At 35.2% G+C, this 27120-nt stretch overlaps 1 protein-coding gene across 1 annotated transcript in view; it reads right to left on the minus strand.

The window, feature by feature from the left end:
* Positions 1-27120, minus strand: part of CDH12 (cadherin 12) — a 348244-nt gene that overhangs the window by 70388 nt on the left and 250736 nt on the right. The window contains exons 4-5 of the mRNA XM_024578513.3: positions 18947-19066; positions 8254-8421 (exon numbers count right to left, since the gene is read on the minus strand). Of these exons, the coding sequence (XP_024434281.2) occupies positions 8254-8421; positions 18947-19066 (288 nt within the window). The remainder of the gene's footprint in view (positions 1-8253; positions 8422-18946; positions 19067-27120) is intronic.

Raw genomic sequence — 27120 nt, forward strand, 5'->3', positions numbered from 1 at the left:
CAATGCCTTGACTTCATTTTCTATCTTTATGCTAAAACTTCTTTATATTTTAATTCCAGCCTACACACATATTGTGAGTTCCATACGTGACTAAGCATTATCTGCTTCCCTTGATATCTCCAAGGCACCTCAGCCTGGACAAAACTGAGCTCATAGATTTTCCATGTTCCCAGAAGAACACTCTCCTAATGGCCACTGCCTCAGCAAGCAGTGTTACAACCTATGCAGTTCCAAAACTAGAATCCTCTCTTTGCAGAGCAAGTTCATTAATATGGTTGGTTTTTTACCTTCTAAAATAACTCAAATACATCCACACAGTGCCATTTGAACCATGTGTGCCATCATCACCGATCAAGTAACTCACAGCTCTTGTCTGTATCACTACAATTGTCTAACTGGCTTCCATACATCCGTTCTTCCCACCCTCCCGCCCTGTGCAATCTCTGCCGTGCCGCAGGGCACGGGTAAAGGCGCTCATGCCTCTCTCTCTCTCAGTTAGAAACGTCATTCCTTCTGTCAGGGAGAAGACTGTTGGGAGGAAATGCATAAGCTTCTAGAAAATCTATGAGTATCAACATAAAGGAAAGAAATAACCTTTAAAATATGTACCATCCTTAAGTAGAATGGACACACTAAATTACAAAAACAATAGCAATCATCTGTATAATGTTTTCTATTTTCCAAGGACTTGTCTAATCACCGTTCCTTATCCACTAATCTTATCCTCACATTAAGACTAAGAGATAGATACAATTATCATAATTTCCATCCAGGGATGTCCCAGTATATGTTTAACAATTAGGTCAGGCAGGAAGAGAACGGTTGCAAGCCCTTATTTTTGGTATTTATCAGTTTCGGTGGTGTAGGTACTCCCACCAGGGTGGATTTCAAGCCAAAGTGACATCACTGAACACAGAGCTGGGAGACGCACACAGCTGGTTCTGAGGTTCTGGTGGAGCCAGCTCTAGCGCACCACTCTACCAGTCTACAAATGAAGAGCTGGGGAGGGTACACTGGTCACTCACATCAGTGGGATGAACCAGTCAAGTGACATTTCTGAGCTAATTACAATCTCTCATTTGGTCTGCCCATTTTGCGTTGCTTTGTTTTATTGACTGACATTAGTCAAGTGGAGACAATATTGGGTTAACTTAGAAGGTTTTCTAGAATGTAAATAATTCAACATTTTCTTAAATCAGCTACACTGATAAATGTGTATTCCAAATAAGGGTGGATTGAGTGGGTTGGATAGACTTTGTAAAAGTTTCTCTTTTCAGTGCTTATAGGACAAAATTAGTGAAGATCGAGAGAAAAGAATTAGGAGATGTAAGAACATTCTGAAAAAGGGATATCACTCTAAAGATAAAATGACCTCAAGAACAGAAGGAAAACGTATTACAATTCTTTCTGCCCTTCCAATTTTCCCTTCCTTATTACATAGCTTCTAGCTTTGAAGTACAAATTCGTATGTTTTATACAAACACATATCCATATTTCCTTGCAAAACTAATCATTCTTTATAACATTTAAGAGAATTGCATTGGAAGTCCAAACGAAATTCCAAATGAGCTATAAAAAGAACACACTGATATTACTTAATGAGTGCCAACATAAAAAGTGTTTTTGATTCCTAAAAATATCTATTTTTAATAAATGTAATTTATGTATTACCCACTATCGCCATTACAGAACAGTAAACAAGATGGAGGTCCTGGCGAGAGTTCACAGCATTTCGAAAGCATTGATGGCTTTCCATTGCTCATCCATTGTATGGCATAGACTTAATATTTCTTTAATACCCCCATTGAATATGTAAAACTTTCTTTTGTCTTTGTCTAAGTAATTTCTGATCCATCCAACAAAATTCAGTAGATGGACAATTCTCAGTAATATTGCCCAATAATTTCACAAAAAAATATGCCACATTAACAGTCATTCCGAATTATAAGTAAATTTGGCACCTTATGAAATAAGCTCCTGAAAAGTGTTTGGAATTCAAATGTACCCAGGCCTATTTATTCACCCAGAGCTTTGATTTCTCGCAGATATTTTTGGAAACATTATAAGGATAGTTTAGAAAAATTAAATTTGTTAATAGTCTTTTCCCAGATATGTTGGCTTCTTTTATCCAAAATGATTTTTCCAATAGCAGCTAACTTATTGATGTACAAATTTTATTTCTAAATATGCATCACATATTCGCACATCACGTATGTGCGCAATGGTTTAGTCTGTAATTGCATGTATTTTATTACTTGAATGCCCCCATCTCTTCCTGTTTTGTTACTTATTCCTAAACTGTTCCATTTACCTACTACTTTTTATCTTCCTTTGCATAAATTATAGTCCCCATTCTTTCAAGAACAACTTAAATCAATTTTGATTTTTTTTTCTTGTTTTACACTTCCAGGTTTCTCAATTCTTTAAAATCCTCTCAGAGCTACTCTGTAATTATTTGGGCACTGGTGTCATACATTTACACACCAGTGTGTGCACAAGGCTACCATTTATTGTACTGCAGGTAGTACAATCACCCATTGCATTAGCAGTCTCCCCATTATACATAAAGTCACTGAAGGGAAGAGGTTAAACATTTTTATCCCCATTGTACAGTACAAAATATTGATATAGACTTTTTCTTGCATTCACACTTCAATAAAACTAACAGTCAGTGCAACATTTTTCATTGAAAAATATACTTTATTTTATCTAGTATTTGTTAATAAAATAGATTACTTATGTACAAAATGTTTTATTTTTATGATTTTGGTATTGACTATAATCTATCAAACTCTTCTAAAGAAATGCTTTAGAAGTCCTATACCTTCCCCTCTATAAACAATAAGACCAGTGATAAAGCAAATATGAAATGCAGAAATTTAAAATGTTAAATAAACAGCAACTTCATGGTGCCTTCGAACCTGTGATTAAAAATTACCACCACTGTCAGAAGCCTATGCACAGAGCGTGGAAGACATAGGGTTACAGTTGAAAGCATGCAAAACTGAGCTTATTCTTGTATTATTAATTATTAATTATTTGTCATGCAAATAACTGCAAACCTATTTTTGCTCCACGTTGCATTAAAATTTTGATGTGGTTTGGATTAAAGTTTTCCTTGTATCCAAAATGTATCCCCATTTCCTTGTATCCAAAATGTAAAGAGAGTTATGTCTTCACTAATCTGCCTAATTTTATCCATGTCTCAGACGTCATTTATCACTTCGATGTTTATGCCTGTCAGACGTTTTTCCTTGACTCTCCCTTCTCTGTGAGGATCCCTCTATTTTCATAGTTCAGCAGATCAACAGAAATTACCTCTCTATTTAAATTCATTCTTCACACACCCTTTTTCTACATATCTCTGAATCTCATATATAATAAAGTCCTTTCTATTCTGCTACTGAAACATCTTTCAGTTCTGTCTCTGTGTATCTCAGCTTTCCTGGGTTTGTGCCACATCTCCAGTCTGCTTCAGCCTTTACCAAGTGACCACCGTTACTTTTCATACACACTGATATCAGATGTTGCCCTCTACTCAAAAATATACAGACACACACATACCTATGTTTATGTTTCTGGATTGTGGAGGTCTGTAACGAACATCCTCTTTTTTCATTTTTTGAGAGTTTTACTGTATATTTATTTTCAAATGCTATGTTCTTCATTATTTTCTTAATAATCCCAGTCAGATATAATTACCATATTCTATTCATGCCAAAAATTATAATCATATTCTTTTTTGGAATGTTATTGTGCTTGTAATATAGTTATACATGTAGGTATTTATTATGTAAAGTTGCAGGAATTTTGAATTGCCTATAATGTGACTTTCATAGACTGCAAAAAGAGGAAAATGAACAAGCTTTTTAGGAAAACCAAGGAAATTATGTTAATGATCAGAATATATTTCTTAATCTCAGTAAAATTGCTTCCATTATTAGTAGTAGTATTCACATCCACTATAAATACCATTACTATAAAATTATTTGGGATAAAGCCAGTAGATATCAGTCTAAATGAGCAGGGAATCACTTGAGGTTGCCTACATTCTCCAATATAGATGCTCTGATAGAATACAAAAACTAAAACTTCACAGGAGAAAAGATTTCTTGTTTACTTCAGAGGTAATAATTTGGTGAATATCTAGCAAACAGTGACTTCATAGATTAGTTTAATCCTGCAACTGTGTTCTATTCGGGCTAAAGGAAAACGAAACCAACATTCCTATAGCAAGAAACAGTCAGTATAGACATGTTGGTCGGCATTTGGCTAAAACAGACTTGCTTACAAACATTGTTTTACTTATGACCAGGAAATTATTTTAGAACAAATTGAATATCTTTATTCTATTGATACATTTGATCTCATTAACTCCCCCTAAAAAACCAGTTCTCTTAATTTCTTATTGTATGAAAAAAAGAAAAAATTAGCAAGTAATTATTTACATTTCCTATAAATGTTCTCTTTTCATCCAAAATTGCATATGAAGTGCTTCATTGCACGTAAGTTGTTTTTATATTCATTATAAAATTTTTATACAGCAGAAAAATACCAAGTGGGAAAAGTATGAATGTTTTGCTGTATGTGAATTAACCACACCACTTAATTGATTTGATCTCCTAATGCATAATTTAGATCAGCTTGTGAGATAGATTTGTCATTTAGTATTCAAGTAATGGAAACAATCAGCATGTTTCTGTAACTTCTTTTAACAGATGAAAACCTGCGATGGATATTCTTGATTAGAGTTGATGGTAGCTTCATAACTATATGAAAAAGATTTTGCAAAGAAAATATTTTGCCATTGTGTGATGGCAGGGAGAGCTCTTCTACTGTCGCATATTATTTATGTTTACAAAACAGTACTACTACCTTTTTTGTGGTCAATTTTCTGGGTTATGTGCAGGATTTTTTTTTTTTTTTTGGCTAAACACAGGCCTCAAAAATGAATTGCTTTCTAAAAGGGACAGTAATAAAAAGTTAGAGTTCAGGAGTCCCTGCATAAGATTAGATTTTAGTTCTTTCACTTACTTGCCTTGTGTGTGACATTGGAAAAGTTACTCAAATTATTTTTAATAATGTAGCCTTGCTATTTTCTTTTTAAAATTGATCTAATACTATACTGTCATTACAATCGTTAAATGGGAACACACGTGCAAATCACTTTGCCCAGGACATGACATGCAGTCATGTGCCAGCAGATGTCACGATCACCCTGAGCACACCAAAGCTGCAGGAAGTTCTGATAGCTCCTGAGCCATCTATTTGACAACAATGAAATAGCAAACGATGTATTTTGCAGATACAAATGAATATACTATTCACTTTTATCTCTGACAAATTTATAGAAAAAAATGATGCAATGGGTGCTTAGCAATGTCACATGTGTATATATACACACACGGATCCACAAATATGATTAGTAAACATTAGGAAATTATCCTGTACATTTTAAGCAATGGAAAATGTGACTCCTGAAGTTCCTCTGGAGGAAGATTTTTTTTCAGTGTAATACCTTAACAGGCATGAACAAATATAGCAAGTTATTAGTTGCATCTGGAATATACGTTACCGTGACTGTTGTATTTAAAAGACTATTATTTCAGCCTGTAATTTTATGTCATATATGCAGTTTAATTGTTCCTCATGAGAAATGTTCCTGCAAAAAAGAGCATTGGCTCCTAAGGAGATGTTTTTTTGTTTGTAACTGGATTCTATCGTTCCCTCTGAAGGATGTAATTCAAAATGACAGTACAGTAAAAAGGGCTTGGCACAAAAGCATGTACCATTTCAAGGGAATTAATATTTTATTCATGCAAAATGTGAAAGCTCCCTTTTTTCTCATGATTCAAAAATACCTCTCACCTGTTCTAGTTCAGACTGTAGTTCAAATACGCATGTAACACAAGCAGAAAATATTTGATCACAGAGATCTACTTGGTATATTTCTCTGCCGTCTCATTTCTCTGTCTATGTTGACAATTCAACATATGTCATGTGACTTTTTTTGCAGCTGTGTTCTAAAAAATTGGTTTTAGAGGAGTAGGTAAAAGAAAGGAATAACTTTTTGATGCTCATATTACTTCACACTAGAAGTAATTTGAACTTCAAATTCTGTCACATCTCTCTAGGAAGTTTTTAATCTTTCTAAGCCTCGGTTTTCTTAACAGTAAAATGTGGAAATTTGTACTTTACAGTGTCATAAAAGGAACTAAGATAATAATCAGGTTTCTGGCACAGGATGTAAATGCTCTACAACTCCCAATGCCCTGTGCCCATGATCTTTCCTGGTGGGTCTCATCTAGCTACCCTTAAACCTACAGATGCAACTTAAAACATACCCACTGCTTTATCCAGACTCTCTTCCACTGGGTGAGATCAAGAAGTGACATTTCGTCCATGTGTCCTTTATAGTAGCTCCTATAGACCCCTCTCCCCACTCCCCTGTGGCTATTGTTACAATGTTCTTAATTTCAGTGTCTCTGGTTATATTTTGTTTGTTTTTTTCTTCTGTTGATGGGTGGGGTGGGGTGGAGGGATGGGGAGAAAAGGCACACAACTGTAATTGAATAACAATAAAAAATTAAAATTAAAAAAATAAAATGATAAAATGCCAAAAAAAAAAGAAGTGACATTTCTGTTTCAGTAGGAGCTCAGCTCACCATCCTGGTTTCCTAAGCATACTCCTCTAGCTTCTCTCCCATTGAAACATTTTCATTCCCCTGCCCAAACTTTGACAAACTGTCCTTCATCCATATCCACAGAGTTATATCTTTCCATTGGCTGAGTTTTATATTCCTCATCTGAAAAAGTCATTGTCGTCCTTATGAATAAGAATATTGACACTCTCCGGGAAGATTTCTGCTATTTCTTACACTCAGCACGGAACATGTCCTATATGCCCAAAACCGAAAAGAGGACCCCTGTTCATAATTCCAACATTTTGTTTAAAAGCAAAGTGATATCCCGAACCATCTTTCTCAACCATTATAGATTGTCTCACATATGTAGTAGAAAAAGAAAAAAAAAAAAAAAAAACAGTGTTTTCTAGATTGGGAACATATCCTTTATTACTGTCATGTGCTTTTCCTTTGTAATATTTATTTATATATTTTCTGTTTCCTTTAATAACAAAGTAAGGGAAGGTGTTGCTCTAAGATATCCTAGCCATTTTCATATATATTCCATTTGGTAAAGTGTAATGATTCCTATTTGCCACTTGTAACACTGGCAAATAAATTTTCTGATCACTAAGTAAATATATTCCATAAAAATAGATGATTAACTTAAGAAAAATAACAAAGTGGTAAAATATGGAAATCTGTACAGCTAAAGGACTAAAAGGCCCATTTTGTTACATAGTCTCAGTATTACATAACTTTATTAGGTGAACTCAAACTCTCCTTCTGGAATCAGAAGAGGAAAATCATTTTGTGTGTGCTTTTTTTTTAACTATTCATGCAAATGAATACCTATTGATTTACTCGAGTTCCTTATTCAAGCAACAGTAGAAGTACTTAGTGTTTGTATACTGAATCTTAGGAACACTGAGCTAATCCTTCAACATGTACCAGCAACGGAACATATACTGACTGCTGTTAAATGCAATAATACTATATGAGAAAACTCGATAATACACAAGTGAGAAGTATTCATTTTCAACAAGAAATGGAATTAGAGAGAAGATACAGGTGTGAATCATTCTGTTATCATAGAAACTGTAGCAATATTTACCTAGTCTATAACTAAAATAAAATAGAACTAAAGTAATGTAAATACCATCACTTTAATATCATCTGATACACAAAAGTATATGATAATGACAATGTATATAATCACTAAAGAACAAACAGAATGCTTATACTAGTTAAATGATATAGCAAAGAATCTGGTGGCATGTATGTCAAACACATTTTAAATTACATTGCAATTTCCTGTGTATTACTTTTTCAATTAGTAAATTAGAGCAATATCCCAATTTGTTGTGAATATTTTACTTTAATAGAGATCTATAGCATAAGATTCTTTGCTCAATTTTTAACCCATTTATAGTATTTTATATTAAAGTCACACTGTATATGAGTCTAATGGAAAACTGAAATCTGAAGTCATCTAATTTTTATCCATACCTTCTACTTCTTAAATAACAAAAGTACCTGGAAAGCAATTAGAATTCCTGTAGCACTTAGTGAAATGTAAGCATGTTTTTAAAAAGCTGCACCAGTTTAGACTCCACAGGAAAGAACATACTTTTGGGGAATCGAGGAGGGTTGTCATTGACGTCGCTGAGGGTGATGTTGACTATCGTCGTTCCGGCCAACCCTCCCAGTTGTCCGCCCATGTCCTTGGCCTGGATGAGGACTTGGTATTGTTCTTTGACTTCCCTGTCCATGTTGGGCAAAGCTGTTCTAATAACACCTTAAAGGAAAAAAAAATAACAAAAGATAAATATTGCAAATGCTGTATTTTCCAAAATAAAATAGCCTGCAACAAGGAAATGATTCTACCTAGATTCACTAGCAAAGACACAACAACAAATATGGTGTGTCTTTTAAAAAGTCCAACACCCAAAATATGGTTAGAACACAATTAAACATGTTATGGTAATAGCCATGTGATGAGGTGTGCAGCACTGTGGAATATAGTTAAAGAACAATATATCAACTCTAAAAGATGGTTGTCATTCCTGAAGTCAACCAGGTTCATTGGGATTTGTACAGAATGATGCTATCTTTAAAGGGAAATGAAAGGGTTAAACAATAGGGATCAAAATATATATACAAAACCACAAGTGATTACCTGAGTGAAAGAGTTCTAAAGACTTTCTTTCTCTTCTGCATTCTTATTCTTTAGGATAAATATACTACTTTACTGTTTTAAACATATTAGGTATCTCAGTCATATGTGTTGTTTTTCAGGATTCCTCACAATTAGTAAGTCACACATTTTTTTACTTAGATCTCATCGGATTGGCCATCGCAGGGCCCTTGGCTCTCTTGTTACCAAGTCATTCCACTGTCTTGAGAGTGCCTTCCATTTAGAAGGAATTCAGCGAGACCAGCTGTCTGGTTGACAGACTGGCTGAATAAAGGAATGAATCTATAAATAATTAAATTTAAAATAGTGAATCACATTGTAGATGTGCATATTTACATATCCTATTTATTTTCTGTTCTGTGTCCAAGTGTAGAACTAATTTATATTTATATTTATTCATAGTGAAATAACTAAAACCTTATGGATTGGTTGCAAGTAAAAGTATAAATAAATTTTGTACCATATCCCAATCTATAGCCAATGGTTTTAGCATAAGATTGCAGAGGATTTGCCTTAAATCCACGTGTCTTTGATAGTTTCGTTTCTTAAATAAAGTAGCATACAAAATATAACCTCCAAATCATAAACTGGTATCAATCTCTGCCTGGTTTTTACCCCTCAGCAGATATTTAGTTGCTAATATTCTCCTCATTTTTGTACTATTCCTTTTAACCTTGCTGTCAAATGTGTCACTTCCAGAATGCAACAAATATGTCAACTTGTCCAGCACAGCCATCCTGTAACAACGCCATCCTGCAGACATCACGCGTCCACCTCCCAGGGACAGCCAGCTGACTCAGACTTTGCAAAACCCCTCTTCCCTGTACAGACACTCTCCTTCTCTTTTACTCCTTCCTTCCTTTAGCACATAGAAAGACCCTATGGGCCTGTGAATAGACAAGACTCTGCTCCTTTGACATCACGGAGCAGTTACAGAAGATTAGACCTTCGTGTATTTACTCTGTACAAGCCTCTACATCTTCAGGGGGGAAGTTACCATCAGTATTTAGCTGACTATTACTAGGAAAGGGGAGGAAAGGGAACTAAATATGAAGCTTAATAATGTGGGGAGCATGAGCCCGTTGACTTCACCAGGAAGCTACAGCTTCACATTCCAGGGGATCACAGCATTGCTCTGCCAAGATTAACACTCCGCCCTTCCCTCCCTTGAGTACCAGATTGTTAGGGGTCATAGAGGGAGGTGTTGGACCAAAGAGGCCTGTTAGTCTATGGCTTTGGATGAGTGTGGCATCAAAAGCCTGCAAAAACTGGAGAACTTGATTGGTCATTTTGAGAAAGCATCGGGTCCATCCCAAACCCAAGACACTGGTTGTAACCCCAGGGGAACAAAGAACTCCCTCTCTCTCTCATGTTCTCAAACTTGCACTTGCCCCATTCACAAGCACACCCTCTCTCCATGGCCACATGGCCTTAACAGCCACATGGCTTATGGCCACAGGGATGCTACCTGCTGGCTCTAGCAGGGAGCCTGAATACCTCGGCACAGCAATGGACTGCAGCTTGGAACACACACTAGTCTAGCCGGATGCTGGACTGGACTCTGATGTGGAGCAGAAACTCTGGGCAGTGGCCTTTATCCTGCCCCTGCTGAAGACAAGAGTGGACTTTTTCTATGGTGATATGGATGGAGATGGGATATTGGAAGTCAGGAGAGGAGCCTCCTAATTTTACATCATTGATAAAATTCACCACAGAGCCCCCACTCCCTGTGTGGGTCTCAGGAAAATGTTTTCCTCGTGCTACCACAGGAACCCTCCTTCCATCGATAACATTCCCAGTATCAACTTACCAAATGCTGTTTTGTTGTTAATTCAGATTTAACTACAGTCTAAGATATTTTCTAACCCTTGGCAGGAAATACTGCAAAAAAGGCAAACTCCATTTTTTGCTACTACTGTTTTATTCATGTGTTGGCACTGACACCCTTGAATTTTATTCTGTCTTTCCTCTCTTCAGCTCAGAGTCCTAATGTTTCATTCTCGAGTCTCTCCCGCACCTCTGCATCTCAATGGCCTATCATGCATGCCTTGAGCTGCGTGACTTCATTCTGGCTTACAATGCTTATATTTTAAAATAAATGCCTGGGTTTAATTTTTAACTCATAGGCATTTTGCACCGCCTTGTTGTTAACCAGATCTATCATTTATTTCCAATATGAATATATATATATATATATATATAATTTTACTCAATTTATTTCTAATATGAAAAGTTCCAATAGGAAAATGTATAAATGTGTTATATATAAACTTTATACGCACATGCATTAACCATAAGATTTATTTAAGACTAGACTTTTTTTCTGGTGATTGTTGCGATGGTCATCACCTCGAACCCCACTGCCCTCCTGCTCCATCCTGAGGCCGGTGGGTTGCCTATCTGCTTCTCCTGGCCCCCCTTCTAGCGCCCTGCTGCTCAGGTGGAGGATGTGTCAGGATTTAGAGAGCAAACAGGGCCATACAGGGAGTCTCAAAGAAAATCTGCACTGATGAGTATGACGTGCTTCTGCGTCCCCCTGCCGTTGTAACTTACAACACCTGCCCCCGAGAAACAAAATGCGGCATTTGTAGAATTTAAATTGTTATAATTGAATCTGAAGAATCAGGCCAAGTTTCAACTTGAGTAAACATTGAGGGCTGTCAAATAAGCCTTAGGGAAGACAAACATACTTTTCAGTAAGTAATTCTTATGTGTACACACTGTTTTTTAACCTTCTCACAGTAAAAGCAAAAACACAAAAGTACATTTCATGATCTGGAACATAGAGGAACCTTGTCAAGGACTTGTCTTAACTGCTGGTGGAATGTAACCAGCAGAAGGAAATGCTGCACTCTGTTATTTCACGTCTTACGTTCAAGTTCATTTGTCCATCTCTATTTTTCAGCATTTGTGTATGTAAACACAGGGCGATAACCTTGTGTGATAATAGCTGAAACCTCAAAAGAAAAAAAAACCACATACACTTTGTGGAACCGTATAAGTATTTTATAGAAGTGATACTGCAAACATTAATTTGATACATTTCTGAAATATTATTGGGGAAAATGTGTAGATAGTCAAGTATACATTGAGTCCTAGTATGATTTGCATGTTTTAACCCTGATTAGCTTTCCAACATATATAATTAATATAATTAGAGTAAAAACAAGAATGAAAAAATATATTTTATTTCTGCCAAGAGGAATGAAGATATATGGCTGAGAGAATTATAAATTTAAAACAATATGTCAAAGGACACTAGTCTGCCAGGTTTATAACCTCCCTCTGTGATCACCCTTAATCTATGCAAACCCTTAATCTCAGTGGACCCACTTCTTTTTTAAAAATGCATTAAATATGCTGATAACAATTGGAGGTAAGAATGCAACATTACATATGAGAATTAAAATATGACATGTGACAACCCAGGAAATGGCTTTATTTGAGCTCTTTCCTAAGCTGAGGGTGAATTTCAGGACTGCGACTTGGAACACTAGATTCAGGGAGCACTTGAAAACGTCTCATTCAGGCAATGTTATTAGGTTTGAGGGTATAATGGTGAACACTCTCCTATTTGGCTCCTCCAGACCCACTTTATACACTTTTCTAGACTTCTATCTGTTTCCTGGCTTCTGGTTGCCTTGCACCAATTGGCAGGAAACTGGATGGTATAAGGAGAATGAGAATGGATTTTTACTTCCATGGATCCCCAACTCGTCCTGTCCAGTCCCTTATTCTACAGGCACATGGGTCTCTAGGCCCTTCTCATTCTTTCGGCCCTAGTGTAGCAACCGCTGCCACTTGTGCTCCTTGTCCAGATTCTGCCCCATCCCCATGATACCCCTGCATTCTGCTCACACTTTAATGAAGAGCTTTCTTATTAAACAAACCTCAAATTGCCAATTGGGTGCCATCTGTTTCCATATGGGATAATAATACAGCTTCTGCACAAGATATTTTTGTGGAACATACATCTAATAGCTATGTGCTCGTGTGGAGTCATAGGGAGGTCTTAAGGAAGTACTTAAATAATTAAGTTAATTTCAGATGGTGATTAGTGCTGTGAGGGAAAAGAAATCAAGTGCAATTGATGGTGGTATTTGAAAACTACTCTCAGGAGAAGCGTTAGAGCTGCAGTCTCAGAGATGTGGGTATAGCAGATCTGGAAAGAATGCAGGGTGGGGTACCCCAGGGAATGAGAGCAGAGGAGCTTGGCCCTTCAGATTATCCAGGCAGATCCAAGGTGGCTGCAGCCTACTGCTCTGGGGAAAGGCAGTATAGCAGAGTGGGGGAAAATCATATAGTGCTTTTCAAAGAAAAATAAACCCTCTGGGAAGCATCTTGAAAACCACCAAGCAGGACTATATCACATTAAAAGTCTCCTGAACAACAAAATAATCAGTCAACAAAATTAAAAGGCAATCAATGGAATGGGAGAAAATATTTGCAAATCATATATATGATAAGGGATTACTATCCAAAATATAAAAGACACATACAATTCAATAACCAAAAATATCTGTTAAAAAGTGGGCAAGCAAACTGAATACACATTTTTTCCATGAACTTGTACACATGGCCAACAGGCACATGAAAAGATGCTTGACATCGATGCTTATCAGGGAGATGCAAACCAGAACCACGTTAAGGTGTCAACTCACACTTGTAAGAATGACGGTCTTCATAAAGTCAAGAAAGAACAAGTGTTGGAAAGAAGTAGAGAAAAGGGAACCCTTGTGCATTGTTGGTGGGGCTGTGAATTCGTGCAGACTCAGCAACCCTGCTTCTGGACATATATCCAAAGGAAATAAAAACAGAAACTCATAGAAATATCTGTACCTCTGTGTTCATTGCAGCATTTTTCATAATAGCCAAAATATAGAAATATCCTAAGTATCCATCAGCAGATGATTGGATAAAGAAGATTGGATATATATAATGGAGTATCACTTAGTTACAGTAATAAAGGAAATGCTGGCATTTGCAACACGATGAATGAAATTAGCTCATTGCTCATCTACTTTACCATTTTCAATAATTTAAAGCACATACTCTCATAAAGTACTCCTCTAATTGATGAACAAGTATTAATACCTTTTCTATATAAAGTGAAAATCCTTCCTTCACGGAACTCATACCAGCCATTAATAGTCCTTTTTGTCTCCAGCAGCACAGAATACAGCTAGTTCTTCTTGTACCTGACAGCTCTACCACTTCCCGAAGGCTTGCATCACATCCCTGGTGTATGTTCTTTCCAAAGCCAAATAGTCTTAGTTCTGTCTGCTGATGTGTACATTCCAGGATTTTAAGAATAAGGCAAGTGAAGCTCACACGGAGTTCTCACAAAGTGTGGCAATGCGGAATACAAGGAAACCATTATCTGCAGTACATTTTAGTCATGTAATTTTACTACAGACATTCACAGTATCCTAAAATAGGTAATGTGTGTTGTTTAATCTTCACACTTGTCTGTTTCCCTAACACATTTTTCTTTCTTGTATTTAGTAGCATCTATTGTTTTCCTTGGTCTTACTAAGGTCATGTCAGTACTTCTCTTAATGCAAAATAAATAAATAAATAAATAAATAAATAAATAAATAAATATACTAGCACAACTTTCTGTTGGCAAATATGCTTTTTTTGCCCTTGAAGGAAAAAGAAAAGTCATCTCTTTCTAGCACCAACCGAGGTGTACAGATCCTGTAAAGCTTAATTAATATCAAAAGCATCTTCAAACCATACAACATTGATATTTATATAGTACTGCAAAGTATAGCCCAAAATATACAGTCTGATCAATGTTTTAATTTTAATATGCGCCTTAAAAACACCAACACATTTTGACGTCCTGAATGAATCATTAGCGTCGGGATATGGCAGGAGGGTTCAGGCAAGATTACCATCTCTGAATAAAAGGCACTCGTGAAATTTAGGAAGAGTCTTGGGAGAATGTCAGTTCTCTCAGCAACCTTCGCTAGATTTACCTAAACAGACCCCAGAACAGGCTGTCACAGCACAGAATACTGCAATTGCGAATAAAGGCGGTGGGGGAGGAGCGGATGCCTGCAACTCTGCTTTCCCTGAACTGTTTCCACGTGAGTTCTCTACACATATGTTTCAATTCATAAAATAGAGCTTACAAATACACATTGTCTTTGACAATGAGCATGATGCTGTAAAAATGTCCTGGAGAGGGATGGTGGGAATGGAGGCCCAACAGGGTGAACGTGCTTAGTGTCATTAAACTGTAACTTAAAATGGTGAAAATTGTAATTTTAGTATGTACATTTTGCCACAATAAACTTGTTAAAGTTCACAGATTTAAAAAAAAAAACTATGTTTAGATAAATAATATCATAATGCTGTCTCAATTAGGGCTCACATCATTTAGGAAACTATGACATATCACCACATGGTATACATAACAGCAATATCTACTTATACCGTGCAGATTGGTTTTTGAAACCATTTATGGGAAAGTTTAAATAATTTTAAGTATAAGTTAAGACATGGGATAACTCATCCATAGTATTGTTTGTTTCCTGAAATGAAATAATTCTATTACCAATTCTATGGCTATATTTAGTATCCTAACTTCATGCACTGGTTAAAATATTACAATGTCTATTGTTTGATATTTTATAGATTATGAATATTTTTCTAATTAGATTTTAAGTGTAAAATGAGTGTAGTATAATAATATACCATGCTAATATAACAAATATATAATATTTCATAAACATTAAGGATGTTTAAATGCTATTTAATGTTTTATAGATTTATCTATATTTGTAGGTTTTTAAAATATCATTTAGTGATCATCTGAGGCATATACATGAATGTGTTTGACTTTTAACTCACAGTAAATTATTTCACAGTTAAGCTAAACAATTGCCACATTTGCCAATTTTAAAGAAACCTATTGTTTCTGGGCTTATTTCATACAATGTATCAGTTTATAGTGTTTCTATATAAGCCCGCCATAATCACTTAAACTGAGATGCTAGGAATGTTTGTCAAACATCAGTATCAATAAAGAAATCCTTTTTTCTTTCCTTTTTTCAAGTGAAAAATAAGTGGTTATATTTATCTCTTCATAAATATTTAAGCACCAGAAGTTTTGATGAGACTCTTCCTTTAAAAAATGTTTTTCATTGCATTTTATACTCAAAGGTGGAAAATTTTAGATAACAGTTTTTCACTCATTTTATTTAATAAAAGCAAAGGGAATCATAAAAGTAAGCTATATGTCTGGAACAAATGAAGACTATTTCTGAGAAATTGTAATTATCCTTGATTTTTTATTTACTTTTATTAACCACAAGGTAATAAATTTGGCAAGAAGTCTTCTTAATGGTTTTTGTACACGTAAAACTAGTTATCATTATATTAATGAAATGTTTCATCATCCGTTCTTTTCCTCTCTAGTGGTCTGCGGTATCGTTAGTATCAAGACTTCTGTCTCCAGTGAAAATCAATGTTGCAAAAAATCTATTCCGTAGTTTATGCCAGAATTGTTTCACCCTTAGTCCTAAATAATAAGCATTGTGTAATAAATATAAGTACAGAATTATAAAAGTCATATTACGCATGTAGTACTGCTCTATAAAATAATACTTTCTAAAGGCATTAGAATTTATCTAACATTAATTATGAATAAGTAAAGTCAAGGGCAGAGCAAGTGTTTGGACTCATATAGTTGCTGCCTATCTAGGATTAATTTGACTGTCATAATCACATGCTTTACCCATGCTTTCTGCTTAAATGTATCTTCGTATGATCTTATTTGTTTTTAAGGTAGGTATTGGCTCCACTATAGTTATTGCATCATATTCAGTCCTTCACCTGTCTGTTCCCACATTCAGTCTGAATACATAAACTCACCTACTCTACAAAGTTAACCACTGCAAGCCAATAACCATATTCTCATACTGAACCTCCCTCTTCACTGATCTCTGCAGATACTCTCTCTCTTCTTCCATCCCCTCTCACTCTGAGATATGCTTCTCAGAGGCTGAACAGATCTGAGGCATGTATTGTTCATACTTCTATTCCTATTAGGTTACCCATTATAGAATATTTGGAAGAGATAGGTAATTATATAAGAAAAAATAGCACTGGATGGTGTAGCTCAGTGGATTGAGCATGGGGCCTATAAACCACAAGGTTGCTGGTTCAATTCCCAGTCAGGGCACATGCCTGGGTTGCAAGCCAGGTCACCAGTTGGGAGAGTGTAAGAGGCAACCTCACAATGATGTTTCTCTTCCTCTCTTTCTCCTTCCCTTCCCCTCTCTGAAAAAATGAATAAATAAAATCTTTTAAAAAAAGAATTAAAAAAATCATGCTTTCACCTGATAAAATCATATATAATATTTTAGATAATTTCACTTCATTATTTATCTATATAGTTATCCTAAATTCACTTCATTATTTGTGTATATAATTATCTTATTGTCCAAATCTTTTTAATTCCTCTAAAACTTTGTACAATCATAAACGTCAGTGAACTACTTCTCCAACTCTTTCCTCAACAATATTTCCCTTATTTTGTACAAATATATATGGCTTTCCCACAGTTAACAACAACCACAGAACTTCCTTAACACCAATATTGCCAAACAACTTCCTACCTTCAGTGTCATACTTCTTGAAAATAACTTATGTAGTAAGTGTAATTTCTCCCAACACACACTCTTAACGTGACACTCTGGCTTTTTAGCTCTGACCCTATTTCCAAATAAAAGAGCTTCTTCAAGGTGGAGACAGACTCCTGGATGGAGAGCAAACTGACAGCTGGTGGTTGGGGTTGGGGGCGGTGACTGGGAGGAGGAGGGCGGGTGGAGGTGGAAGAGGGCATAAGGGGGGTACGTAGTAATGGAAAACACAATAAAATATGAACTATTAAAAAAATTGAAAAAGAGCTTTTTTGTCCTGAAACTTTTTGGATTCTCTTCAGCAATGATGCTCCCTTCTAAAAGGCCTGGTGCTGCCCTTATTATAATCTGTTCTTTCTAAGAGTTAACGAAAGAGAGTGACCCTCTGCCTTATTCCTTTAACTTTTTTGATGACATGTGTCCCTTATGGGCTTGATGCGGAGGGTAAGAAGTAAGAGGAGACTGGTGGGTTAAAGTGACAGTAAGTTTGTAGGATCTCAATTTACACTTAATGGACTTTATGTTCCTAGGCAACATGAATAGATTGTTAATTGATTAACCTATATCTAACTGATATTCCAGATTTTAGCAGACTTTGAGAAAATATAAATTTTGAAATGTTTAACCCGTTTACATGTATTGAATTCAATATGCAATGTATTATGATGTACTAGATAAGAGTTGATAAAATAACTGTCATTGTGGAGTTTTTGCTTTAACTGGGACATGAAACACCTCCTTTAATCATTGGTCAGAACGAGTGAATCTCCTTAAAAACTTTCCAGCATGTATAAACAAATTCTCTCAAAACAGGGGTACCTCATTTCATCTAAAAGAGAATATGAAACCTTCCTTGCATCTTTCTTTCCTTTCTAGACTTCCCATAGATTCTTATATATTTGACCTTTAAAACTAATTTAAATGTCTTGACTTGAAAGTGATACTAGCTTTAAAAACACAGACCAGAAGAATTAGTGATCTTGCTATTTCCAGTTTGTTAACCTTCTCATTTATTTACTAGAAGCCTAAGAATCTTTTAATCCAAATCCATCACCCATGGTCCTTGATAAAGAGAGCAACAGAAATTCCATGATCTTACCACATGCTGATAAGGCCCAAAACTGAACATGACTGAACCCAACCAAGAAAACCTGAAATAAATGGCTGCTGTACCCAGGAGAATAAAAAAATATATCCAGACTTTTGAAAATTTAAGGTATATCATACTGAGAATTCTAACTAACAAATTGGGACTTGACAGATATATGTAAAAATACTTACATTTACATTAAGTTCAATCCAAAGGAAACAGTTCATCAGCAGCGAGGTAAGACCCTATCTCCCTTTGTTTAATTGCAGCACACAGAAACTTTTGTGCAGCATCAGAATAGGCAACTTCTCATGCCAAGATTTAATTAGAGTTTAAATATTTGAAGGCATGGTGATAATGTTGGCTCTAATAAAACATTTACCTGTCTTGGGATCAATAGAGAAATAAGGTTGTCCCTGAAGAATGCTGTAAACGACTCTAGCACTGTTTCCATAGGTCGGGTCGTCTGCATCCGTGGCCTTGACCTGGAGCACATATGCACCTGGAAAATAAGACAGTATGACTCTAGCATCTTTACTTTACAGAACTAAAGGTCATGTAATTTATCTGCTGGACCACTATTTTTTTGAATTTGGCATTAATTAGAGATTCTGTGGGTATATGATGTTACTGAAAATAATTTAACCATTATAACCAAAATGTTAGGAAACAATATAGTCAGTGCAAATGGTACAAACTTTAAATATCTGATTTTAAAGCGGTGCTCATTTCCAGTAGCTAGATAATTGAATTCAAAGTCTTCACGATAACTTTATTGATTTGTACACCAAAGAACCCATGACACTGCTTACATTAACTCTTCTGCTTACTACAGATGCTTTAATTTCATGATTAGTATATCAATAGAAAAGCTAAAAGGTTTTAAAGGCTTATTGAGCTTTCAAGGGTGTAATTTGCAATGGCAACTTAAAAATTAACAGTTGCATACCAGCATTAGGAAGCCTTTAATTAGAACAATATTTGAGAAATTAAAGAACCAAAAATAATTGCAATTATAGCTACAAGAGCACCTCTATGTTTCCAGACCGAATTAACCGAAGGACTCATTGACGTAGGGAAACATTAGAGACAATCCTAACTATCTGTAGTCTTCTCATGCTTTTTTGATACTTGATCATACTACTACTTATGCACTAAGAGAAGTTGAAGGGAGATTTCTTTGTGTGTATTTTTGTCTTACAAAATTTTTTTTCTTGAATTTGGCTTTTATTTTTAAATACATTTAGCATGGAACTATCATAAAACATAATAATAAAACACAAAGAAATGAAATACCTTTAAGACTATATGTAAATATTAATAAGATAGCATAGACACATTGTAGGAAATAGTTTTTAAAATTTAATTCATTAAGCCCATTTTGAAAAAAAAAGTTCTTTGTACATTTTTGAATGTGCCAATATTTTCCCATGAACCTTGACTTGCTTTTAACTAATAGGTAAGGGTCCCAAATTTTGTTGCTTTATTTAAAATTATCAGATTCAGTATTGGTAAAAATTACTATGTCCCTAAATTCTCTAGGAATTATAAAAATATGAGTTCAAATAGTTATGCTGCCCAGAATAGAGACATCTTAAATGATACTTCTGGATAATCAGATATTGCACTAAAGTAATTCCACACCTGATGCTCATTTATATGGAAAGTTAATTCGCTTCTTTATGAAAAAGTTACTACAAATAAACTTAATGTTAACCTAGTTATAATTGCACCTAAAAATATCGATAGTCGTAGTCAAGTCTTTCTTTAATAACTGTTTTGACGTTTTATGAAGAAAGCTGTTACACAATCTTATATCGGTTATTTTAGTGCACAGTGCACTCAACATGTTATGCCACGTGGTGTGATCACTACGATATTCTAGTAACGATCTGTCACCCTGTAAACTTGTCACGGTATAATTCACCCCCTCACTCTGGTAACCATCCCTTTGGTCTCTGATTGCAGCAACCCTTTTTTTCTCTTTCTTTTTTAATTGTTCAAGTACAATTGTCTGCATGAGTATCTCTTCTTAAAGTCCTATTGAATGCTACTGTTCTGGGTCGAGAACAAAGTGCTCACAACAGTGAGCCTACTTTTTGCTCCACTGTGTACGTCCCACCATGGATGTGTCTATTATACATACTCGCTTTTAAATGGTTGTTTAAAATTCATATATATATATGTGTATATATATATGTATATATATATATGAATACACACACACACACACAACCGAGCAAGCAGCAGAGAAATTGACTATTTAGAGTTTTATAATCGTGCCAAAGAAAGACCAGGCATTAGGAGAAGCCCATATGATATAAACTGCAAACTAAAAAAGGGTGTCACTAATACAACTAAATTACTCTGAGTTAGAGTGTTTTAGTATATATAGAGAGGTATATGTTAAAAGGTATTTGAAAATAAATTCTATATAATACATTCATTCACAATACAATGAGATCTTAATCTTTTACCAAAACATTCATATCACTATAAAATTCTGAATAAAAAACTTGTTAAGGAGGGAAATGTTACCCACATGAATTAAATTATTCAATATTATTTTATGCAATCTGTGTTGGAAACACAAATAAAAGTCATAGTGTTTGCTTTAGCAATTCCAATTTGATACTTTGTACATATATACTGTATGGTCAGGAAATACACAAACACACAGAGAGTGGCTTAACAGTTTCTAATGCTTTCTCACAAAGTTATGAGCATTCAATCAGTCACGTTTTTAACAAAGATACACTGATTCTTTTTTTATGGCATACACTGCTCCACATGTAGGGAAAAAAAATAGAGAGACCCAAATCCTCATGAATAATATCCTATGTGAAGGGGAATGGTAAGAGGAACATATTTTAAAATAATAAATGTATACCTAGATATAGATATAAGTATAAATACGGATACAGAAACAGATGCAGATAGGGATAGGAACATAGGGATAGATATAGATGATATTCCATTGTGATGAATGTTAAGAAATAAAATTTGGCAGTGTAAGAAAATAGAGTGACAGGTGAGGGACTCTTCTGTATGGTGATCAGTAAACTCAGCTTTGGAGAAATCTTATGTATGTGCAGACCTGCATAAAGTGAGGGTTTTTTGGGGGAGGAGGGTTTGTTTTTTTGTTTATTTATTTTATTTTAATGTAATTTATTTTACTTCATTATTTATGTTTTCAGTGAAAATTCATTGGCACATGCTGAGGCAACTTTAGGTCCTGAGGCAAGGGCATTTTGGAAAAGTTGAGGGGAACCACAGGGAAGTCAGGAAAAAAGAACTTTGCTTACTACAGATTGAAAGGAAAAGAGGTGGTGGAGAAGCCACTGTTTGGAAGGCACTGTTAGCAACATTTTAGATGGAAGATCGACCTCCAACATTGATTTATCTCATTTTAATTATCTTTCTCTTGACATACTAACCTATACTTCAGATTTTACTTATAAAAGAGATCAAAGTAGTTGCACATTCTTGAACATTACTCATTAAATAAAATATTGGACAGATATGTTATAAAAGCACATAACCCTTATTAAAATAATGAATATTAGTAAAATAATATAAACACAAAATTAGTATTTTTAACCAATCTCCTTTTAGTAAATCCTTTGTTTAAGGACTTGTGAAAATGTTGTATTTTACAATTTTCCTACTACAAGCAATTTCGCAATTGGTAAATTCCTACCATTGGAATAGCCTGGTCAAAGAACATATGAATTCAATGTGTTGATATACATTAGCAAGCTGACTACCAAAATACTGTATTATTTACATTTCAACCAGTCTGTTATATTTTCCAACATTCTCACCAGCCTTCATTGTTCTGATATGTATTTTTTCATATTATGAATAAATTTTAACACCTATAATTGTTATTTTTATCTTGTGTATGTATGTAAACTGTATTCATATTCTTAACCCCCTCTAGTTGTACAGTTTATATCTATCTGTCTGTCTATTGAAAATATATTTACCATCTTATGTCCACTTAATTTGTAGTCATTTTATTCATTTAATGATCACCTTAAATGGTTTTCCTTCATGTGTATAAGTGTATCTGTGTATGTGTATATTTGCATGCCTACCTTCAAAATAGTATTCTTTAGTTATGTTTATTGAGATTAAGTTGTTTCTATTATCTCTTCTTTCTAAACTCTATACAATGAGCATGGGTATTCTGGAGCTCAGATAGGGAAAGCTGTTTTATTTTTATAATGCAACCATGCATCCCTAAGTACAGCTAGCATTTGTGTGATAGTTGTGTTTTATTTATGTGATTTCATTAAGATTAATATTATTGACACAGAGAATGAATTTTAGAAATATTCTGATAAAATGTATTGACTTTCACAAAATATTAAAGCACAGTCATTTTAAACTAGGCATTAATTTGTTGATTCATTCATTTCTTCTTTCAATAAACAAGCGTTCAGTGGTACACACCATGCCCCAGGTACTATTCTCAACATAAAATAAATTAATATGTCACATGATTATTTACTCTGTCAAATGCCATGTCCAACATGACAGTTTTATATTCATCTGGTGTATTAAATCAGCAAACTTGCTAGAAATACATGAAAACTGTAAGTGGATTAACATTAATCTATGTCCTCTGTGATATTTCCTAATTTCTCAGATATATAAATATTATCTTTATTGAATATATTCTTTTATTTTTATTATCCCGGCAACTGTCTCAACTGGCTTTCATCTTTCTTTACAATTGCAAGACTGAAATGCACCCTAATTATTTTCTCCTTTAACTCTTTTTACCCAGAAACATAAGGGTCATTGTCTCAAAACACAAAGTCAGTCATGGTACTCTCCTTCATTAAAAAGAAAAAAAACAGTTAAAAATTAAAAACAAAATCTAATGGGTTTCTATTCTCTTGAAAGAAAAAATGTCTAAACTCATCAATATACGATGAATAGTTTGACATGCATGGGTTGCAACATCCCTCCCAGAGTAGTTTCCGACTGTGCTGCCAGGGACCTCCTGTTGGGACTGCACAGACATACAGGTGTTTATCTGGGGCTCTCTCAGGCCTCTGTGCTCTTGCTCAAGTGCTCCTGCCTGGAGGACACTCTCCTCCACCAGCTGGAGAAACCCTACTCACCCTTGATATCCCAGCTCCACTGCAACTTCTGTGGATCCTTGTTTTCTCTGCCCCAAGTAGAGACATTTTCTCTGCTCCTCTGTACTCCTATCGGCTTTAGTACATATTGATTCTTTAAAAGTCTTAAAAGCAGCAAGAGAAAAGGAGAGAGTTACCTACGAAGGAGTTCCCATAAAACTATCAGCTGATTTCTCAGAAGAAATCTTACAGGCAAGAAGGGGCAGGAAAGAAGTATTCCAAGTCGTGAAAGGCAGGACCTACATCCAAGATTACTGTATCCTGCAAAGCTATCATTTAGAATGGAAGGGCAGATAAAGTGCTTCCCAGACCAGGTCAAGTTAAAGGAGTTCATCATCACCAAGCCCTTATTATATGAAATGTTAAAGGGACTTATCTAAGAAAAAGAGGATGATCAAAAATATGAACAGTAAAATGACAAGAAACTCACAACTATCAACTACTAAACCTAAACTAAGCAAACAAAAACTAAGCAAACAACTAGAATAGGAACAGAATCACAGAAATGGAGATCACATGGAGGGTTATCAGGGGGGAGGGAGAGGGGGAATGGGGGGGAAGGTACAGAGAATAAGAAACATAATCGATAGGCACAGAATAGACAGATGGAGGTTAAGAATAGTATAGGAAATGCAGAAGCCAAAGAACTTATATGTACAACTCATGGACATGAACTAAGGGGGTAATGCTACAAGGAAGGGGTGCAGGGTGGAGGGGGATAAAGGAGAGGGAAAATGGGACAACTGTAATAGCATAATCAATAAAATATACTTAGAGAAAGAAAGTCAGTACATCATGTGTTCTCACGAACGATAAAATCTTTTACATCAACAGCCCTTCCATGTTCATTTCTGCACATGCGGTGTCTGTCATAAAGTAATTCCCTAATAAAAGTTTATCAGTTGGATAGTCATAGTGCTCATATATATACATAAAAGGACACAGATACCATACTCTAAATATGTGACCTGACAACTAGTTATGGCCTTTATCATCTTTTCTTAACACTAAATTGGGAGTTGAACTTGTCTTAAATTTGAAATCTAGCAATGTTCTCACTTAAGAAAGCAGAGCGAAAAATGAGTGACATTACATTAAAAAATTCCAGAAGTAAGACTTAGCCACAATATGGAATGCAAACCCAAAGGGATTTAATATAAATTGCTTTGCTGAATAATGTTAACCCTTCACACTGATGCATAAACAGGAAAAGAGAAGGGTATCTCCCATGGCATACCATTTTCTTTTTGCTCTTGATTTATGTATGTTGCATTATAAACAAGAAATAATACACTTAGAGTTAGGTATAAAATGATAAATACATAAAATTTCATCCTCAAACAGGATTGGAAAATAAATGTGCATATTATTACATTTTAAAAAGGCATTAAGCAGCAGAGAAATGTCAAACACAATGGTTTTCAGTCAAGCCAGATTTAGTGTGTGTGCGTTCGTGTACACATAAGGGTCTTTACAAAGGAACTGGATACTATAAGACTGAAAAAGCAGGTCTGCTAACGCAGAGTTTAATTACAAAGTTAAATTAAACATAGATACACAGCAGATGAGTTTAGTATTTAAAGTAACCTGGTCCTTTAATCCATTTTACATTAGACTTCACTGCTCTGCCATGCAACTTGGCTCCTCTTTCTGTGGATTCTTTTCCTATATTTGCCCCTGAAGGTTGTAAATGACACCTCTGCCTTCTTTAGCTTCCATAAGGGTTGAATACAAGGCATTTACAAGGACTATGAATAGTGATTCCTGAGCCCCCATCAGAAAGTCTAATTTACTTGATCTGTGTGTGCCAAGTATCAGAACTTTTAAAAATCTTAGCAGATATGTGTAATGAGTACCCAGGCCTGAGGAGCACAGCCCCATATCATTTCCCTACAAATTATCTTCAACAGAAGAGCTTGCTTTGCCTCCTACTCTGAGGGCCATTTTTGCCTCTGGAGACTAAATGTCTAGGTTTGAATCCTGGATCGATCACAAGCTAATTAATTTTAGATTCTCCATGTGAAAACAAACAAAAAAAATAGTATCCATTTTCAGCAGTATTAAATGATTTAATGTTTACAATTAAATTATGCATTTTCCACATAGTGTGTTCTGTTTAGGTGTATGTAAGTAACATCAGTGCATCCAAACTCACTTCCTCTTCTCCCGCAGCACGCACAGGGTAACAAGTGCCCAGTGTGACCCAGCATGATTCCCGTCTGCAAGACCCATACCTTAGTGTTCTTATACTAATCCAAACTTTATCTCCCATGTTAGGACAATGCAATTTTAGAATAAATATTTAAAATATATTAAAATGCAAACCAGTAGACTTTGATGATTGGACTTCATTGTTAGAGGCATAAGAAAGAATTTGTATACTTGTGAAGTGTGTCTGAAATAGTCAGAACCTTTAAAGATTAGAAAAGACCTATGTCATAACAACCTGCCAGAGTAGAAGGCAAGCCCCCTTGAACGGCACTGCTAGGGTCAGAGCAGGGAATCTGGTTTCTCTCTGCCCCAAGTACCTACACCGCTCAGCCCGCCCTCGAGGTAGCCCCAGGCGACCTTAACACTGTGACATCAACTCCTGATTTGTTACTCAGCCCAAGGACGCAAAAATACTCTAAGGGTATGCAATTTCCTCCTAGATATGCCCTAAAAATTTTAGGCTATACATATTTATACCGTGTGAGTCAACTGTACTTTGATGGATAAGTGAATCCATTTTTATGAGCCTTTTATCTCTCCTTTGTGTGCCAAAAATTCTATACCAAGAACACCAGAACAAATGCTAATGTCTGCTCTCAGTGACACTTACTGAATCCCAATTCCAGTGATGGTACAAGTTGCCTCCTTTGTGCCTAGTGTCATTTGAAAATTATTGTCACAGGAAATTCCATAGAATTCATGATGAAATTTATGGGTTTGGAATTCATTCACTCAGTGGCTCTAAGCTATAACTCAGTAAACTGCCTTTTTTTCCTTCTGTGAAGCATCGTATTTTGAAGGATAAATAAATCACTTTTGATTCAAATACATTTGGCCAAGATGTTAAGGACTGGTTAATATGAACACCTAGCTTATTTAACACACATCCTACACACCTAAACTTATTTGTATTTTTTTTATTGATTTGATTGAATGTTTCTGCCATGTTAAGGGCAAGAAAAATATTTCTACCTATCTATCCATCCATCCATCCATTTATCCATCTATCACTTCATCTATCTACCTATCATGTACCTATCTATCATTTATCTATCATCAATCCATCTGTCTAGCATCTATCTATCTTCTCATCCACTATTTATGTGTTTATCTAGTTTTAGTGAAAGGAAAAATGCAAATTGAGTGTATGTGTGTGTGTGTATATATATATATATATATATATATATATATA

This window comes from Desmodus rotundus, chromosome 1 (genome assembly GCF_022682495.2).
Source record: "Desmodus rotundus isolate HL8 chromosome 1, HLdesRot8A.1, whole genome shotgun sequence".
Lineage (NCBI taxonomy): Eukaryota > Metazoa > Chordata > Mammalia > Chiroptera > Phyllostomidae > Desmodus > Desmodus rotundus.